This window comes from Drosophila santomea, chromosome X (assembly GCF_016746245.2).
Source record: "Drosophila santomea strain STO CAGO 1482 chromosome X, Prin_Dsan_1.1, whole genome shotgun sequence".
NCBI lineage: Eukaryota > Metazoa > Arthropoda > Insecta > Diptera > Drosophilidae > Drosophila > Drosophila santomea.
This window is the reverse complement of record NC_053021.2, coordinates 6,172,169-6,192,687: the sequence shown is the minus strand read 5'-3', so window position 1 is coordinate 6,192,687 and position 20,519 is coordinate 6,172,169. Positions and strand designations below refer to the sequence as shown.

The window sequence follows — 20,519 nt, the reverse complement described above, 5'->3', positions numbered from 1 at the left end:
GCAACGCAATTTGTGTCATTTTTCAGTTTCTGAACACCGGGCGAACAAAGAAGCCAGTAGGCAGCAAGCTGGCGCTCTACTTGCCAGCTTTCAAGAGAGAGATGCATAGAGCAGCCATTATGAAACACAGCTGTTTTTGCTTACGTCTGAGCTGAACTAACGGTTACCCCTCCATCTACTGGCTTCCTGTTGGTCAATTGATTACTATCACACGGAGGGGGGCGGCCATCATGAAAACTATCAGCTCTTTTGATTTACTTTCAGCTACCAGCTGGCACCTACTATGATTTCTGTTCGCCTGGTATCGGAGATCCGAAAACTTTCGATTTTGACTGACAAAATGGCAAGACGGCGGTCGAAAAAGTTGATAAAACTGGCTTATTTTCCTTACTATTTCCTTATTATTTTTAGAATTACCAGGCGAACAGAATTGCCAGTAGGTGACCATTAAATAAAGTTTGGATTTGTCTAAGAATGGGAGCGTGTGAGCGATTCTTGTCACGTGTTAAGCAAATACATGGGTGGTCGTTCATAGTAAATTCGTGCCTGGCGTGACAAATTCGTGACACAGCCAAAAAATCAAATGGTTCCCCCTTCCTTAGATTGTGTTTGGCATATTCTAACGGTTGTTTTGCGCATATCTGCATTTCAAGGAAAAAAAGGATCGTTGGCTTCCTACTAGTATTTTTGTTCGCCTAGTACTTTAAATCGGAAATCTCTAAAATTTCTTTAAAATTTCAGCCGCCCGGATATTATTTTCGCTGCTAAATCGGCCACTTTTTCGTTTCGCACACCAGGCGAACAGAAATCTCAGCAGGGGGCGGCAGATGCCAGCAGATATCATAGAACGAGACAACTATCTGATACTTCCATTATGGCCGTCCCTTGCATGCTTTCAGGCGCCCGTTGACCAATAAGGAAAAAGCTCTAAAGAGAAATGCCGTTACTTTGCAACGGAACGCAGATCAGAGATGCTCTGTCACATTGTGCACTCGGTGCTTCACGCGTATTTCACGAAATCTGCACGAGAATCACGATATAATTAAAATATCCCATGTGGTTGTTGGGAGCGTGACAAAAAATCTGTTACACGCGAGCATCTCTATTTTAGGCAAAAAAACGGATTGTTGGCTTCCTACTAGTATTTTTGTTCGCCTAGTACTTTAAATCGGAAATCTCTGAAATTTCTTTAAAATTTCAGCCGCCCGGATATTATTTTCGCTGCTAAATCGGCCACTTTTTCGTTTCGCACACCAGGCGAACAGAAATCTCAGCAGGGGGCGGCAGATGCCAGCAGATATCATAGAACGAGACAACTATCTGATACTTCCATTATGGCCGTCCCTTGCATGCTTTCAGGCGCCCGTTGACCAATAAGGAAAAAGCTCTAAAGAGAAATGCCGTTACTTTGCAACGGAACGCAGATCAGAGATGCTCTGTCACATTGTGCACTCGGTGCTTCACGCGTATTTCACGAAATCTGCACGAGAATCACGATATAATTAAAATATCCCATGTGGTTGTTGGGAGCGTGACAAAAAATCTGTTACACGCGAGCATATCTATTTTAGGCAAAAAAACGGATTGTTGGCTTCCTACTAGTATTTTTGTTCGCCTAGTACTTTAAATCGGGAATCTCTTCGATTTCATGCACATTTTAGCCGCCCGGATATTATTTTCGATGCTAAATCGGCCAGTTTTTCGTTTCGCACACCAGGCGAACAGAAATCTCAGCAAGTGGCGGCAGATGCCAGCAGATATCATAGAACGAGACAACTATCTGATACTTCCATTATGGCCGTCCCTTGCATGCTTTCAGGCGCCCGTTGACCAATAAGGAAAAAGCTCTAAAGAGAAATGCCGTTACTTTGCAACGGAACGCAGATCACAGATGCTCAGTCACATTGTGCACTCGGTGCTTCACGCGTATTTCACGAAATCTGCACGAGAATCACGATATAATTAAAATTTCCCATGTGGTTGTTGGGAGCGTGACAAAAAATCTGTTACACGCGAGCATCTCTATTTTAGGCAAAAAAACGGATTGTTGGCTTCCTACTAGTATTTTTGTTCGCCTAGTACTTTAAATCGGAAATCTCTGAAATTTCTTTAAAATTTCAGCCGCCCGGATATTATTTTCGCTGCTAAATCGGCCACTTTTTCGTTTCGCACACCAGGCGAACAGAAATCTCAGCAGGTGGCGGCAGATGCCAGCAGATATCATAGAACGAGACAACTATCTGATACTTCCATTATGGCCGTCCCTTGCATGCTTTCAGGCGCCCGTTGACCAATAAGGAAAAAGCTCTAAAGAGAAATGCCGTTACTTTGCAACGGAACGCAGATCACAGATGCTCAGTCACATTGTGCACTCGGTGCTTCACGCGTATTTCACGAAATCTGCACGAGAATCACGATATAATTAAAATTTCCCATGTGGTTGTTGGGAGCGTGACAAAAAATCTGTTACACGCGAGCATCTCTATTTTAGGCAAAAAACGGATTGTTGGCTTCCTACCAGTATTTTTGTTCGCCTAGTACTTTAAATCGGGAATCTCTTCGATTTCATGAAAATTTTACCCGCCCGGATATTATTTTGGATGCTAAATCGGCCAGTTTTTCGTTTCGCACACTTGGATTTTGCGCCCATGTATATGCAATACGAAATATGGACAGGTCGATGATGCCTCAGCGACTATGATATAATGCAGGGTATATTTGTAAGCTTACTAAGATACTAGGAAAGAATTGCCAGGCAAATATCAAGGAGCAATGGATAATTATTTTCGATAATTTATTATGATTGATTTCTTAGGGCTATGAAAAAAATTCACTTACAAGTTAAACACTAATGGCTAGCTGGGACTTCTACAACTATAGATGAGAGTTCAATTGAGAGTTAACTGGTGAGATTGCGAGATGCACTTACAACTAATACATTTTCCAAATATAACGTATACTCCAAGGACTTAAAGTACTTAAATGCGAGTGTGTAAAAAAAAGAAAGTTGAGCCCCCTAAACTATTCACAGATAAGCTGACCCAAAAAACAGGACATACGATTCGGGATCCTCGCGTTCAACGCATCAAGAGAGGAGTGCACCTTTAGGCGGTGGTTACTTTGGCGGAGGTGAAGGCGGCCAGCTGGGCCTTGAGGGCGTCGATCTGGCACAGGAGCTCGATGTTCTGGCGCTCCAGATAGGCGGCCCTGATGGCGATCTCATCCTCCTTGATGCGGCGACGATCGCGGGACTTCTTGGCGGCGGCATTGTTCTTGCGACGTCTCTCGTAGTAGGCGGCATCCTTGACCTGGCTGCCCGAGCTGATGCCCGAGTTTGCGGCAGTGGCGTTGGCCAAGTTGCTGGAGCTGCTGGTGGCGGACTTGCCCTCGAAGTTGCCCACCTGGGAGTCGCAGTCGCTAGACTCCTCCGCGGCAGCGCGATCCTCGCTTTCGCTGTTGTTGTTCGAGGAGCTGCCTTCGTTGACGGATCCACTTCTTGAGTTGGTCCTTCGCATTTTGGGGTTGGTTACGGTGCGCGATCCTCCGTTGGAACTGCGTATTTGCTCAAGCACCCGCTTCCTGTATTCCGTGTAGCGCTCCACTCGCGGATTGTCCAGCAGAACATCAGTGGCTGCGAAATTGGCGGCTATTACCAAGGGATCCCGGGGAAAGGCCTTGAAGGGGCGTGTGTTCTTTCCCGCCTCGCCGCTGCTGGAGGTGGTGGGCGTGGTGGCCTCCACAGCCGGCGACTGGGGATTCTCCAGGACATCGATCTGCATGGTGCTGGCGTTGCTGGCGGGTCTTGGTGAGTTGGTCGCGGAAGCGGCAGCAGCAGCGGCGGCCGCAGCAGAGGCGGCAGCAAAGGTCTGCAGAAGGTTGGCTGTTGGTGTCACCTTGGGCGGAGCAGCAGTGGGCGTGGCTTGCTCCTGCTTGATGTTGCTGTAGTAGAAAGCGGGATACAGGGAGGCCAGTTGTTGCTGCTGCTGTTGCTGCTGATGTTGCTGCTGCTGCTGCTGCATCTGGGCGGCATACAGAAGATTGCTGGTGGGCGAGGCCGATGGGGAACCACTGCCGTAGCTGTAGCTTGTTTGGTAGGGTGAGGGAGTCTTCCTGGGCGTCTCGACGCTGTCACAGCGACGGGAAAGATCCAGGACCTCAGCAGAGGAGGTCTGCTGCTGCTGCTGTTGCTGCATCTGCTGATGTTGCTGCTGCTGTTGCTGTTGCTGCTGCTGCTGCTGCTGCTGACTGAGGGCAGCTCCCAGCAACTGCTGCTGGTAGGCGTAGGCCGTGTACAGATCCATTTTGGGCAGGCCCAAGGATCCCTGAACCGGCAATTGGCTGTGCGGCAAGTGATGCAGTGGCTGCTGCTGGTGGTGCTGGTACTGGTGGTGGTGCATCAGTGGCTTGCGATCTGCATAGATTGAGAGAGAGAGAGTTTAGTTTATTTGATCGAGGAGAGTCCAGGGGGCGTGGCTAACTTACCAGTCTTGAGATCGAAGAACTGCCCGGCCATGAGTTTCTCGTGCATTAGCATGGTGTTGGGTGTATGGTCTCTGTGGGTTTAATCCAACTGATTGACGCTATATATGGGCTATATAGAGTGGTGATCTAGCTGTGTTGCTGTGCTGTTGCTATATCTTCACGCTGACGATGTCGAACGCAAACTGATTTCCTCTCGTCGGAACCCCCTGCATTTATACCCAAAATCCGGAGGCTGCGCCGACGCCTCATTCACATCGAAATGGCGGACACGAACGGCCAGCCGAAGCGGTACGAAGCGGTACGAAGCAGGTAGGCGGTACAAAGGCCAAAGGGCAAAGGGGTGATTCTGATGATTCTGGCTCTGGTTCACACTCTGTCCCACTCTACCCTGTTGCCCTCTCTGTCTCGCCCCCTTTCGAAAGGGTTTTACAAGGGTGCGCGGCTGCCCTTTCCCTCCTTTGGTCCTTTAGTCCTTTGGTTTTCGCAGTTTTCGCAAAAATCATAGTTCTTTGTGCTATTGTTACTTCGCCATTTAACGTAATTTAAAAAAAAGCAGCAAAAAAGAAGCATAAAGAGTTTTCGAACTTAATGTTTCATCAGTTTCCGCGAATGGATATGGTTTCTTCTGGGTTTTAATGTTCAATGAGAAAGAAGTAGGGAAATTCGTACTACCTCTGCAGTGCTTTACATTTCGTTTTCAAGGAATTGCTCAAAATATGTATAAATCATATAGAGTTCTAGACTTTGGCTTCATTTTCATTACCATTTTTATATAAACTGGCATATTGCAGTTGTATCTAACTTACTTGCTTTGAAATTTTAGGAACAGAGAATCATTACTCTGGTAAAACTAAAAACCAATTTGAAACAGCTTTAGTTGATTGAAGTAACTGCAGGATACGCTTCCTTTAAGTATACAGAATAAATCGCAATGTACCATCGTAGGCTATTCTTTTCAGCATTCAAATAAACCACAAACATACTTCTGAATCTTCCAGAACATTTTGCAGATCAAAGCCCGCAGCTATTATAATTAGAGCCAAATCATGCTTTTCTGGCCAGAAAGAGAGGCGTCTGGCCAAAAAGAAAAAGAAAAGATAGAATCTGGCTTGTTGATAATGGATGTATAACGTCCAAGGGTTGTGATGGCTAAATCCGTTTGTTTTGCGCTTTTGTCCTGAAATCCTTTTGCTGACCAGCCCATCATCCAGAATCTGTGTATCTACGCGATGGCGAATGCGAATCCGTTGGATTGTGCGTGACAAATTATGGAAATTAGGGCGAGTTCTGGCGTTCTGGTGTTCTTGCAGTTTTCAGCCCTTTTCGGCTGGCGTAATTCGCATCCTTTTCCTATTTCGGCAATGAAAACACGGCTTCCCGGAATCGCGGCAAGGACACTCGCCAGTCTGACCATTTGATTCATGACGCCGCCACCTCGAGGATCAAGGATCGAGACAAGAATCAAGAAACGAGCGTCCAGAATCATTGCGACAAGTGTCCATAATGTTGGCTGCTTGTGTTTGCCCTCCTCCTTAAACATCCTTGATTCCACGTCCTTTATCCCTTTGGCTTCCGCTGCGGCGTAAAATATGGGAATATGGGATGTGGGATCCTCGATCCTCGACTAGTTGTTTTACTTTGTTAACTGTTTGTTAGCTGTCCTAACGGTCGTCTCGTCGGCCAACGGAAGTGGATAGCGGCACAAAGTTGACTGTCATCCATGGGAAAAAAGGATGCTCGATACTTACTGCAGCTACTACGAGCACATACTCATAGTTTGGAGCTATGCTATCAATAATACCTACGTTACACGATCGATCAGATTGCCAATTCCAAATCCATTTCCCCTTGCCCAGTTTCATTCATTCTCTTTTTACAACTGCTCATTCAGATTGCAAATAAAAAGAGGGATCGATATGGTAATCAGTAAAAAACCGCGAACTTATCCACTAATCCGTGCGCTAATCCAACCGTAAAAATGGTGGATTAAACTAAAACTGCGACCGTCACGTCGCCGTCATTGAGTCGATCCCTTACCTGCGCCGCCCTTTACGAGCACATATCCTCGCTCACATATATCCTGGCCGTATAACCCAAGTGCAGCCCAATCGATCCGATCCCGAGCAGATGCCATAAAAAGTCGCGGCCGAGTCGCGAAGCCAAAGAGTTGCCAAGTTCGCCGTAAAAACCAGATTCAGCGAAAAAACGAAATGCAGCGTACGTAAAAAACAGCAGGTCATAAAGGCATAAAACCATATAGCATATATTCATATACGCGGACTGCTGTTGCTGCGCCATAATGAACTCCGCACCAAAGATGCAATATTTGTGCAATCCTTTGAGTGGCGACCTTGGGCGCGTTTTTTACGGATTCATCTACCTGCTAATGCCGCCCGAACGGGTTGCCCGCCCACTCGAATGCCTCCGTTGCCTAAAAAACATCCCGAGTTTTATTGCATAATGGACGCTTCGTGCGAAAAGGCCTCATTCCGAGGCAAAGTCCGAGTCCGGAGATCCTTAAACCGCTGCTGTTTTTTAAGGCCAAAAGCCATAAACGGGCACTTCGGCCATCGGCCATCGGCGGTGCCTAAAAAAGGGTTCTCTGCCTCGCCCATTGTGGCTGCGATTTTTATATTGGTCCGCTGCTAGGTGACAAAGAAAATCAGCGACTAATTGACTGAAAGGGGTTTGCCCTTATATGGCCCGTCCAAAAAAAGGGTGAGCAGTGGTTTGCATTTGGATTTGGATATGGATATGGACATGGAATCGTATTTGGTTGGTTTCGGGGAATTGCCGTTAACTCCTTTCGCGGCCCTTTGTCTTAATGGGATAACAGTCGTAAATGGAACTTGCGTTGGCAGCAACTTATGGACATTATGAACTTAGGACTGCCATTTTGTTTCTGAGAATCTGTATTCCCGTATCGGTAGGTTAACCCTAAAAAACCCCTAGTTTGGAATGAGCACTTCATGCCATATATCTGGCCATATATCATCTTTTTGATATCATCACAATTGTTGCAAAAGAGTTTTCCCATCCATTCAGCCCACTTCCTCCAAAAAGAAAGAGCACAATTGATGAAATGAGATTACTTTCGAATGTATGATTAGTTTGGCCGTCATTCAGTTGATTCACCGCCTCGATGGCCGCCTAAGCCCATCAGCAAAGGCACTTGGGCACTTGGGCACTTGGGCCCGTCTATATCCCTATATCCTGCGATGCTAATGAGGAAGTAAGTAGTCGGTCGGTAAGTAGTCACCTAGGAAGTGAACGGGGATTACACGTGCTCCTCGGGCGGACAAAGGCCCTCTCCTTCTCCTTCTACCGAGTTGTTTGGGCTAAGCGAAAAAGACTAACCAGGATCGAGGACCAAGGATCACTTGTTTGTTTTCCTTGGCATATGCAAAGTGCACACTTGCACAGGATAATGGGAACAGGTATTGCTGCTCGGCTCGATGTGTCTGGGGATTTGCCTTAGCCACTTCCGCAAACGGAAGTGCACAGCACAGCGCGGCAAAAAGAAGAAGCCCCGACTAAAAAAGACACAAGTTAAGTACTTAAAGTACTGAAAGTACTCGAAGGGAAGAACGGAACGCACCACAATGGCCGTAGCTTCCGTTGTCAAATCCTTTGGCTAATTGTTATCCTATGGCTCCTAATCCCACGTCCAGCAAAAGGCTGCTCAATTATGGCATCTTTCTTTAATTGAGAGACGTCTTCATCTTCATTCCCATCGCCCAGCCGAGCGAAAAGATCTCGAGCAGATCTCGAGTCCGCATCCTGGATTCCGCAGCCGTATTGCATTACTATGCCAATTAGTGCGGTTTTGATTACCCAAATGACATTGCCTTCGAGTCGCCTTATCTGCGTGCTTATCTGGTCGAGTCGCATCTTCTGAGTTGAGGCGACAGCGCGTCTATCGTATTATAGTACTATCTAAAGTTTGCGCCGCACAAACATGCCCGCCACTTTGAATGAACTTTGAATGTTCGGCGACAATATTGAAATTGTGCGTGGGTTCAAGGTTCTGACTCAAGATTGGGCTGATCAATCAAGCGCTCAATCGCTCAATGGAATCGATGGATCGATGGGGAGACCCCACACGGAAAGAGTGCCATCTAATGCTCGTCAAATTGGCGCACAAAGAGCTCGGTGTCCAGAGTGCTATTTAAATGGGCAAAACTAACTTGCTACTTCCTTACGCCATCATTGTGACTGTTGTCTTGTCCTCTTGTCCCGTTGTCCCGTTGTCAGGACCCCAGGAAGATGGCCAGGATACAGAAACAGGGGATCGAGGGGTGTGTCCGTGTCCACGCCCATCGCCATCGCCATCGTCATCGTTATAGGAAAATGAGAATGGGAATGGGAATGAGAATGAGAATGCTCGGGTTGGGAAAATACTCGCACACAGCAGACAAGCAGAAGAAAGAAATCCAAAGAAAGCAACATTTCACGCATGATTTCCGTGTGGGAGATCACGGCACTGCAGCTACACTGTGATAAATTAGACGCAGCAATGTCTGCACATTAATGTTCTTCACACAGTCCGTCCAAAACCGACTGTTTCCAGTGTACTGTTGGCTGCGATTGCAGGGTATTTGCCAGCGATATACTGATGGCACTGATTCATTTTGCATGCATCATTCGCCTTGATGAACTGTCAACTGCGCTGTTTGGGCCATTGTTCCCAGTCTCAGTATCCCTGTGATACCGATATATCTTCGAATGTTTTGGGTGAGAACCGCTCGCGGTACAGTTACAGTTACACTTACATTTACAGTTACAGTGTGAAACGATTCTAATAGCCGAAATGGGCGCAAAAGACCCTTATTCCCCATAATGCCCTTTCATTGCTCACTTAATTTTATGCATTTTACTGTTGATTAGCTGCCATCAGCCATCAGCCATCAGCGACCAGCCACGACCATGTCCATTGTCAGTTCTTTTGGGCGAGCACCGTTAGGGGTTTCTCCGGAGTTAATCAAACCGCCGGGGCGAGGAGCCCACATAAAAAGAGTTACGATCCGCCCCCGACCCCGATCGACTTCATCGGCTTCATCGGTTCCAAGCCCACTCGATCTATCAAGCGGCCCTTGAAATTTTCACACCTTTTTGCTAGCGGGAGTGTCCTGTCCTTGTGTCCTTTAGTTCTTCTGCTGCATCCTTTTTGGTCCATTGTTTGGCTGCGGGGCAAAGCCGCCTACGAAACCCCGTTAGAATGGCTACTGTTAGCCCCCTTCCTCCCCAGATTCCTAATGCCAAATTCCGGATTCGAGATCTCAGCTCACATTGTTGGCCAGGACAATTGCTGTCAAAATGGCATTGCAGCGGTTTGCGGATTTGGCCGTCCTGGTAATTGTGTCAATTGTCAGTTCGCACCATCTCCCATCTCCATCTCCCAACTGCCATCAGCATATAAAGCATATCCATCCAACACGATCTCCAGAGGAACGGAAAGGATGCTGCCCAGATACCATCGAGAACGGTAGATCGGGGAAATCCTGGAACGGAGAACGGAACTGAACTGAACTGAACTGAACTGAATGCTCCTAAGCCTCATATTCCGCATAACTCTTTCATGGAGTGACTCCTGGCCAGCTCGTAATATGAGCATTTAACACCGTAAAGTCTTCGACCCGGCCACGCCCATTGTATCCGAGTTCCGTTCAGTTCCGTTCAGTTCCGTTGTCAGCTCCTTTGAGTGCCACAATTGCCTTTTGCCTCGAGTTTTTTCACACGAAACTAAAAACGAGTGAAATCCATGAGATTAAACGGTCTTTAAGCGGTTTAAGCCCTTTGTGCAGGCAGTTTTGTAGGTGGCAGTTTTGTGGGTGCCATTGTCACCGAGTTCTGCCAAAAATATGAACTACCAAACTACCATATCATTTCATAATTTTCCGTTTCATCTGCAAAAGTGCATTTTTTGCTTCTCGGAAGGAGAACACTAATATTTTTCTCCAAGCTCAGTGGGCCGGCGGGTTCCGGGTGATCCTGTTCACCTGACCAGGTACAGCTCTCTGCTCTCTACTCTCAAGATCCTCCATGGTAATCCTGACTATCTGGCTGCCTCGAGTTAATCTCGCATAATATTGCGTGTTCCGAGCCGCGTAATCCCCCCCAGAAACAAGTGTCCTGATCCGGCGGATCTCCACTTTTAAGCCGACCATTGCCAGATTCCAGACTTCAGAATCCATATCCACATGACTTGACTAACTGTCGAGCTGAGCTCAACGAGCAGATTTATCTGAGCCCGAGTCGCAACAGTAATACATTTGACGCAATACAACAACGCAAGGGAAACAAAAAAGTACAACTTGCAAATAGAGAGTTGAGTTAAGTACCTTAAGTAGCTTAACTGCAGCAGTTTGGGAAAAGAAGACCAACATCCGTATAAAATATTCTTCTCCATCTCGAACTTTCCCCACCTCAGCAACTGAATCTAGTTCTAGTCTCAAAGTAGCAATTGCATAATCCAAAGATCGTACCAAGTTGCATCCCAGTTGCATCGCCATGTTGCATGCACGTTACATCCTCCATTGCGCCAGGGATTGCGCCATTTTGGCTCGATTATAAAAATCGAGTTCCTGCCACGAAATCGAAGACTCTGCCGAACTCCGGGCCTCGCAATAAAGTAGAGCTCGCAGGGCCTTCACAGCCAAGCAGCCAATCAGAGGCAGAAGCCACAGCTGGAGGGGATTTGGAAACAACCACCACGACAAACAAGCGCAGCGACTTCATTTTGTGTGTCTGGTGGGAAACGGGCAATGAATCGCTGGGCAATGAATCCCCGCAACTTCATTAAAGCCAGGAGATGAGATGAGATGAGATATTATTTTGGATGGGAATGGAGATGCTGGAGTTGGTGTTCGAGATGGAGATTGAGTAGGAGGGAGGAGTGGGTGACGGAGCCAGAGATCCAGGGCTTAGGGAAAATGTGACAGCTGTGCCAGCTGACCCAGTCCATTGTCCATTGTCCGCTGTCCATTGTGTCCATCCGCAGGCGAGGGAGTCTCCTGCATTTAATAAATAAATAGCAGGCGACAGACAGACAGACAGACAGACAGACAGCATTTTCATCGGGGGCAATTTCATTAGGGCAAATGAAAGGGTTCTGCTTCGGCATCGCTTGGCATCGTTTCGGTTCAGTTCGGGAAAGCCTTTTCCGACTTTCCCGGCCGGTTGCTTAATGATAACAAAGCCGGATGGCGGTTGGCTTGATTACAAGTGGTTGCTCGCTGGCAATTTTGCGGGCAATCTTTGCCCAGAATGCTGTGGTCACTTTCTGTGGCAATTTCTTACAATTGTTGGCTCAACCCTTCCGCTTTTTGTTTGCTGCTGGGGCGCAGCAGGGTGGACATGGATGGGAGTTTGGGAGTGGTGGCAATTTTGGGAGTTTTGGCACTTTTGGGGGACATTTATGGGGAGTCTGTGGAGTTGCTGGCTGGCTGAAAATTAGGTTTTACGCCCCCACTGCTGACTATGTGGATAGCTGACTAAATCGATGTGCTGACCAGACCAGCTGCCCCTCGTCGTGGCTGCGAAACTCTGTCATTGATACCAAAACTGTTTTGTCAATACAATCGGAAGAAACTCGAGATTCGAGAAGACTTTTGCTGCGGCGCAGCAACATTATAAGATTATCTCTGGCCGGAGAACCTCAAATTTGTGGCCAGACAAGTGGAAGCGATGCAAAGAAAGCAGATCACTTCCTGTCTTACCCTTCGCCGATAATCTTTTTGTCGTGATCAATGCTTCGTTTGCTTTGCTTTACCAAAATAGCCAAAATAGACAAATAGTGCGATCAGCGGAGCGTGGAAAGAGTTCCTCGCCCTGGGAACTGAACCGCTGTCCACCGGAATCCTTTTTCTCTGGCAGACCATGTATAAATATAAATATATATCGCGTTTATTGTCTCGACTGTCAGCGGAGACCATTAGCCAGGGTTTTCCAACAATCCGCTGGACACAAAGGAGCCTCACTGCTACACTCACATATGCCACGCCATCTTAGCACTCTAAACTGAACTCCTAATGATCTACGGTTCCGGTCGACCCTTTGGATACCCTGCCTACCTCTGCCCTGCATACAATTTGCCACAAGTTGCCGTGATTAATTAACTTGAATGGCAATGGCAATGGCAATGGCATTTGCATTCCCATTACCAAGGCTCATGTTGCGTTCTTGTTCGCATTGCACGCCAGTAACGAGTAATTTGAGGCGCTCAATTTTTCGACGCATAATTAGGAGCGGCCTGAGATCGGAGATCGAGGAACTGAGAACCGAGGACCGCTGGCTGAGGAATTGTTTCGGTGCACGAGCCACACGACTTTCTTCACTAATTGTTCGCTGGAACGCTTGAAAGGAACTGCGGGAAAGAAAGTTCCTCGACAGCCGCCTCCTGCCACGAAGCCCGAACTTGATCCTTTCCCTTGGAGTGTGGCAAACGAATCGATTCAGTAATTCAGGGATTCTGGGATGTGCTCTGGGTGCAGCAATTAGTTCGAATTTGCCGATCACTGGTCTCCATTCGGAGTAGAAAGCTAAAGCTTTTCTAGTTGTCTAGTTCCAAGTTGTGGGCTTCGAGTGGCAAGTTGATTTCCTTGGGGTCAGAAGAATGGAGGAAATGTTGAAGCTTCCGGCTGCGAAAGGAGACGCTGTTCAGCTGGCTGCTGGCTGTTCATCCCGGAGGAAATGCTGCCACAGAATCCGAGCATTAAAGGGCCACACGAGCCAAGCGACAGGACAGTTCGCCTCCCATTGTTGGTTCATTTATCAAAGATGCAAAAAGAGCCAACTCACGCTTAAGTGGAAGGCTGCCTAATGAGCCTGTTTGCTGCCCAATGTCCAATGCTCAATTCTGAATGCTGAATGCTCAATGACCAAAGTCCAGTGTCCAGTGCCCAGTGTGGTCAGCAGCTGGAAAACGAACACATGTGGCTCATGCCCCTGGCTAGTGAAAGGATTCGACTTCGAGCTCTGAATCCTGGTCTCTGGATGGTGGATTGTGGACTGGGAACACACGCACATCCTCATTAATCTCGAGGGGGCGTAGACCGAATGGCCGCTGGATCGCCAGAGGATCGCAATTGCTCCGGCTCTAATCCCGCCGCACACAACATATTGCGACTTTATGTCGGGGAAACGCGACTCGAAATCCATTTGCTTGGCTTGGCTTGACTTGCGTTTTGTTTTTCCAGCATCAATGGCGAGTTAGTTCGACTGGACTGGAATCCAATGAAAATATAATAAGTGGGCACGTGTTTCTTCTGCCTACGACGACAACGATGAGCCGAAGCTGCTCATACAAACGATTTGTTTTCCTACGGCCAACAGGCCCTTGGGCCTCGTCTGGGGTTTGTTTTCACGCATAAATATTTGTTTTTATTTGCCCAAGCACAGCACAGTACTCTTCTAGGGAAGAACGCACAGGATCCCTGGCCAGGCGCCAATCGAGGACCTCCTCTTAAGCCTTTACATCTGTCCAACGGAAGTGGTGAAGTGAAGCCGCAGTTACCCAAAGTAGCCTCACATTCGCCGAGGTCATTGTGAAGTTGAAAAAATGCAATAAGGAAGTCTATTTTTAGTTACCCCGAGCACTAGATACATACATAAGAAAGGCTTGCAAGCCGCGTGAATTATGAATGAACTAAAGAATTGAAATCCTTTCTCAAGTGTAGAAAGACGTGGCTAGGACTGGGCTGGGACTTGGCTCAAACGCAACTTTACAGTGGCCAAAGTTGGGGCTTTGCTGAGAGCTTAGAGTTGCATAAGGCGCATAATTGGGCCATAAGTGGCAAATGGGCCGACGAGCTGGTGCAACTGATTGCACTGCGTGCTCTGGATTAGAGTGATTTTTAAGGGGAATTGCAGTCCGCACGGTTCACACATAGCTGCTCGGCCCTGGCTCTCAATTTGGCCAGGATCTGTTAGCTGTTAGCTGTTAGTTGTTAGACAGTTGAGGCCGAGCACTTTGAGCCGTGGGCGTGGGCGTGTGCGGGGCATGGATTTCACACACCAAATCGCAGGAGGATCGAGAGCCTGGCACAATCCCCTGCAGCATGACGAAAGGTAAATTTGTAAACAATTGTGCTAATTAAGCCAGCCCAATAAAAATCGGCTCACGGAGGCTTGAGCCGAGAGATGCCTGAGTTGCCTGAGTGGCCTGGAATGCCTGAGATCTCCCGGGGAGATCCAGGCGAGCACTTGAACTAAATCCGGTAGCTTAAACGAGTTAAAGGAACTTGAACGGAACTTAATCCCATAAATTTGGGAAAAATACAATTTTAATCAGGTTAATTCGTGTGTAGCGCGACTGTTGCATGGCTTCGGGATCTGGGCCATGGGATCTGGGATCTGGGCCACGGGATCAGTCACCCAGGTAGTCGAGTCGATTCGAGTTGAGTCGAGTCGAGTTGGTCGAGCGAAAGGATTAGGCCTCTGGATCTCGGGGATTTAGCGCAAAACAGAGGTGAGTCCTGCACAATGCCCACCCACCGCCCGCCTTCCTGCGACATTTTAATTTAATCTCAGATTACGAGCGAACGAGGAGATCGCGAATTGCGGATTGCGGATCACAAATCGCGGCATCGGGGATCAGTCCAGAGTCCAGCAGATTAGGCCACTCCGCTCGTATATTGCAAAATAATGGTCGAGGAGTTCCAGGGGCCAGTTCGATTGCAAAAGTTTCACGTAAATCCGTAAGATTAGATGGCTAGATCCCCAGATCCTCCAGCCAAGCCCAATTGTTAGGTCAATTGCAAAATCACTTGAGCGGCGAATGGAACTGGAAACTGCGAACTGCAAACTGGGACTTGGGAACTGGGTCATTGCGAGGTAATCCTAGTGCCAGAAGTAGATCTAGGTAGATCCCTGAAAGCCACTGGTCATGCCCACTAAAGCTAGCAGTGCCTCCGGTGATCTCATTCCCCTGATCCCCACACAACGTCCAACGTAGTCTGTAGCGTTGACTTTCGAACCCCTGGGAATACTAAGTACTAATGGCTGAAAGCTGCAATTGATTGCCACATTTTTAGAAGATATATATTTGCAAAGTGAACACCGAGAATGGTGAAGAATAAATCAAAGATTAAAATCAATTATCGCCTCTATTGCTTGCCGACAAAATTCAGCAGAAGAAGTGCGAGGAATATGTGCTGAATAAACAAATAAATCCCCGATCGCCACGTGCCGATCATGCGCTGGCTGCAAAGGATTGTCATTCGATCGTGACGCCCCAAAGGGAAGGGATTTAGGCCATGAGTAAACACATTCTGATCGCCGGGATCTCTTTGCGAATGTCAACACAGATCGAGTAGGAGTCGTGGCGAATCAGATGCGATGTGCGGTGCGATATGCGATCGCTTGGGGGTTGAAATGCAGAAATGAAGAAATGCAGAAATCACGAGGGGATCGGATCGCGAGTCCTCCGATTGACACTTGGCCCTCTCACCTGGCGGCCGAAAGTGTGTCCCTTTTCTCGCCTGTGATTGGAGTGATTGCAGCGATTGGAGGGATTGGAGGTACTGGCGGGACTGGAGGGAGTGGAGTGTGCTCTGCACGTGGCCAAAGGACACAGAGCGAGAACGACGATCGTCCTTTGTGTGGTTTGGCCCGCCCGTCGTTTGTTGCTGCATCTCCTCCTATTTTTCTGTCCCTTTTTCTGTTTTCTCGTTTTTTGTCAGTTTGATCTTTTTGAGGAAGATCTTGGTGCAATCGATTACAAGAAAATGATGATGTTTCCGAAGGATAATCTCGGTTGCAGCATCTACAAACTGCCCATGGACGGGCGTTATGCATCATTATTTGACTCACACTTGACATTTCGATTGTTGCCAAAGAAAGGGAACAAGGGCCAAGACATCAAGACAACAAGATGCCAATTAGGGCCCCTCATTCTTGTGCGATCGAAAGAAGATCAGTGCAGAAGTTAGGGATCACAGGTCCCCGCGGAATGCGGCTTATCCGGAAACCAGAGTTTATGTCGAATCGAGCTCAGATTCTGGCCGGGATTCAGCCATTTGGCAGCGCCATTTTGAGTGTCCGCTTACGGCGTTACGAGACTCGCATCACGCAAGGCTTGCACAAGGGTTGAAGTTGGACATTTGGGAGTCATCTTCTCGGGTTGAAGTCCATCCACCATCCACCATCTACTAACCACCATCCACCATTTACCCCGTGGCCATCCGAATCCCCGGAAGGTCGCAGAACACGTGTCCATGATTAAATAAAATGTTTGGCAATTCGCACAGTCAAACTGCAGTGACTCGGCCACCCTTTCTGGGCAGCAGAGCGCCCAACTAAACGGGCAAGTGACAGCATCGATTGGTTATGGGTGTGCAAGCCCATCAGATGCGGCAAAACGCGATTAGAAGAAGGGGTGCTGGCACAATTAAAGCCACAATTGAAGCCACAGAACAGACCAGAAACACGGAAGCTCACAGATAAACAAGAAATAAATGCTGGGGAGAAATTGGGAAGAAATCAATAATTTGCGCTTGATATTGTGCTGAGAATAGAGCAATGAAATATATGTATAATAAATGGCAAAAACTAGTGATGCTGCTTTGGTGAAAATTCTAGATATTCCTAGGTATATAGGCCGTATTTCTAAAGTTCGGACAACATTGCGATTCGAGTCGCACAATTCGTTTGAGATAAAAACTTGCGAATGTCCTTTCTCCCAGATGTTTTGCCAATTCATTCTCCAAATGCAAAGCCACAGACGTGTGAACGCCTCGATGATTGGCCAGTAATCTCCAAGACTCCTGGAGTCATTTTTCATTTGGCAAATTTTACAGTTAACACGCTGGACAAAGGGAGCTGCGGAGAAAAGGAGAAAGAGCAGCTAATATCCTTTGGCGATTACACGGAAGCAGGACTCGTATGTGTGTTTTTCTTGTGTTCTTCCTGAACGCTGGACAATGGCATTTTTATTGATAAAAATTATGCACGCCGGCAAACAAAGGCGGGTCCGCAAAAATGTTGGACAACTTGACTCAGCAGAAAAGCAGGAAAGCGGCGAAGACGAACGATAATGCGACAAAGGACCTGCTGTCATAATGGCTCAATCAGGCAGCAGGACTAAGGACACTCGGCCAAGACTAACGGTACACCCATGGTCCTGCATTTTCTAATGGTTTTCTACTGACTTTCTACTGGTTTTCTACCGATTTTCTGCTGATTTTCTGGCCCTCTGTTGACACAATGTCTGGCGGTCAGAGGAAACGGCATTGCTGCGGTCACCGAAATGTCATCCATGCGAGGATGTGGACACAAAGACATCGCCACGGCGACAGCTTCGACTTTGATGTCGGCTCACTTGAAAAGGATCCTCGCATGTATTTGCTTAACAGTCTCCGCTCTTCGATGGGTTAACGGTGAATCCTGCGCAGGACACTCCCGTAACGACTTTGTTTCCCAGCGACTTTGATTCCCATTCCGGTTGAAGAATGTGACAGAGGCACCAGCAACCAAAGCACAGTTTTACTACAGCGAAATTAGAAAGTTTGCAATCAAAGACACTTCAATTGAATGCCCATATGCGTCCTATTCACACCCATCATCTTCATCAAACCCAAACCATCAAGCGCGTAATTGATCAATCTCTATTCAAATCTCGAAAGTTTGGAGCGATTTAAGCATTTGAAAACAGATGCATTCCCCTTGTCGAAAGGCTCAATTTTCTTAGCTAATTTTCAGCAGTCACCCAGCAGGATTTCCAAAAAACAAAAGAAACCAACTACTACATCGATTTTCTATTGAACTTCCTAGCTGTGAAGAGTGGGCGTATGGCAGGGACGCCCATTTCAGCTAACGATTATTTGGCAGAAAATTTGCAATTCTGTTAAAAAGCAAACAGGATTCATGCAAAAGGATTTGCCAGCTAAAGCGTAAAATGCCGTTTAAGACAATTTTCCCCCGAGAGCCCGAGAGTCCTGGCTATTATTTGGTATTCTTGGGTAAAGATGATGCGACAGCCTATTGACTTAAGATTACGAGAATGAGCCCGTTCACTTGTCACTACTTACTCACTTACCTCGTAAGCCGGCTGAGCTGCATAATAATTCCGCAAAAAAGAAACAATAATAAGAACGAGGCATCTTTTTAACATCCGTCTGTTGATTGTAGAGTAATGCATTTGAACAACGTGGTTAAGCAAGCGGTAATTAACTATTGGCCCTTCTTGATGACGTGCGCCAAGTCGTAGACGCCACGCACAGCCTTCAGCTTCACGCCGGGCACGTCCTGCAGTCGCCCCACGCGGCACAGCACGATGTTGTGCTCCTGCAGGTTGTGCCCGATGCCGGGTATGTAGGCCACCATCTCCTTGCCGGTGGACAGGCGCACCAGCACGCACTTTCGGTTGGCTGAGTTCGGTTTCTTGGGCTTCTTGATCAGCGTCTTCAGGACGACGCCCTTGGCGAAGGGCTTTCCATCCAGCGGCTGGCGCGGCGGTCGCGTCTTTATGTGCGGTCCGCTGCGGTGCATCTGCTGCAGCGATGCCATACCACGGATGGCGGTCTCATAGCTGCTCTGGATGGCTGGAAAAAACGAAAGGGAAGACAAGTTAGTTATGTTGTTTACTGAATAAGAGTGCAACAAAATTAACTTGTTTGGAGCTATCTCCATCCGCAGAGGTTTCACTTTAAACTACGCCACAGTCGAACTTGTAGGTCCTAGTAAGATGGCCATTCTATGACTTCATGATCAGTCTAAGATATGCACACAGGGGTGAGGGAGATGCAGGGGTGGGAGCGAAAGAGATCGGTTGAAATCAATAAAGCACGACTGTACCCGGCATCGAAATGCGGACAAAAGGGTCACTTCCACGGACAGTTGGTCAGTGATTGACAATGCCCGCTGGTTCTGTGCTGGCTGGCTGGCTAGCTCCTTTGTCCTGCGGCTAATCTCTGTGGAAATCGAGAATTGTGGAATGGCGTTGGCGGCTGGGCGATCATAATTGCAGCCAAATGACGCGCAAGCATGGGAGCATTCGCATTCGCTCCGCATCCTGGCAAGCCTTTTTGGGCCAGAAACAAAGCGTTTTCAATTATAAATATGCCAAAATGCTAAAATGCCACACACACAAGCGGCAGGTAATAATTTCCATATGCAGCATTGCCGGACAAACAAATCCGCCACCTTTTGTCCTCTTGTCCTCTAAACGGTGACCTTTTTTTTTGCGGTTGTACATTTCCATTGTTTCTGCGCTTTTCCTCCGTTTTTCGGGGTGACAGGTTTTCAATTATTTTTCCCATTTAAAGCGACGGAGCAGCGGAATGTGCATGTGCATCTGCATGTGAAACTGGCAATGAAAATATTCGCAGGCGAAAAGTGCGGCCGCCACGCGCTCATCAAAAAGAGTTGGGAAAATGCAAGTTGGGAAATGCATGCAAGTCGAGGGAAAACAAACACTTATGCGCTCCCCGTTTATTTGATGTTCGCTGCCCGGCGGAAGGGTTGCAGAATGCGCCAAGTCATGGGCTCTTGAGGGGCAGTGCCTGCGGAGGAGCAGCTCATGCCCACAGAATCGGTTTTAATTGCTTTTCCCATTTAAACTTGAAAGTTAAGTTAAACTTACCCTGCGAAGCCAACTGTTTCGTAATGCCAAAGGATTGCCGCAAAAAATTCATGCTTTCGGAATTCCGCTCAGCCTGTTTGTGTTGCCAGCCGTGTCTCGAGTTGGTGGTGCGTGTTCGGTAGCTATTTAGTCGGTCTTTTGTGTTATTAAACCGCGAAAATAACTAATGAACTCAAAATCTAATTCCAATTCAATTCTAATGTGACAATCAGCTGTCCTAGAGGTGGCCCCGCTTTCGATAGTCACGCATGGCTGACATGTATGGTAAATGTACTCGCTAGACAGAGTGGTTGCATACGCTAGACCTGGTTGGTGTCTTTGCTGGGTGTGGTGGTTGTACTCTCTAGGAATGGTGGGTGCTCACGCTAATGACTAGGCTGCCAGACTAGCTCCCCGAGAGTTGCCAGATGAAGGCTGGATTTTTAAAACACCAATCAAGAGTAGCAAAATCCCAGTA

The 20,519-nt window shown here is 47.6% G+C and overlaps 2 protein-coding genes across 2 annotated transcripts; both read right to left on the bottom strand.

Annotated features, from left to right (window-relative positions):
* Positions 1-2,780: 2,780 nt before the first annotated feature.
* LOC120456844 (protein giant) lies at positions 2,781-18,481 on the bottom strand. The gene is made up of 2 exons (XM_039643899.1): positions 4,483-18,481; positions 2,781-4,411 (listed from the first exon to the last, which is right to left on the bottom strand). Exons 1-2 carry the CDS (start codon positions 4,532-4,534, stop codon positions 3,105-3,107), a joined length of 1,359 nt encoding a protein of 452 aa, XP_039499833.1. The 5' UTR covers positions 4,535-18,481; the 3' UTR covers positions 2,781-3,104.
* Positions 18,482-18,580: 99 nt separating this feature from the next.
* LOC120456849 (40S ribosomal protein S12, mitochondrial) lies at positions 18,581-20,289 on the bottom strand. Its single transcript, XM_039643905.1, has 2 exons — positions 20,063-20,289; positions 18,581-19,022 (listed from the first exon to the last, which is right to left on the bottom strand). The coding sequence occupies exons 1-2, from the start codon at positions 20,112-20,114 to the stop codon at positions 18,652-18,654; spliced, it is 423 nt and encodes a 140-aa protein (XP_039499839.1). The 5' UTR covers positions 20,115-20,289; the 3' UTR covers positions 18,581-18,651.
* Positions 20,290-20,519: the final 230 nt, after the last annotated feature.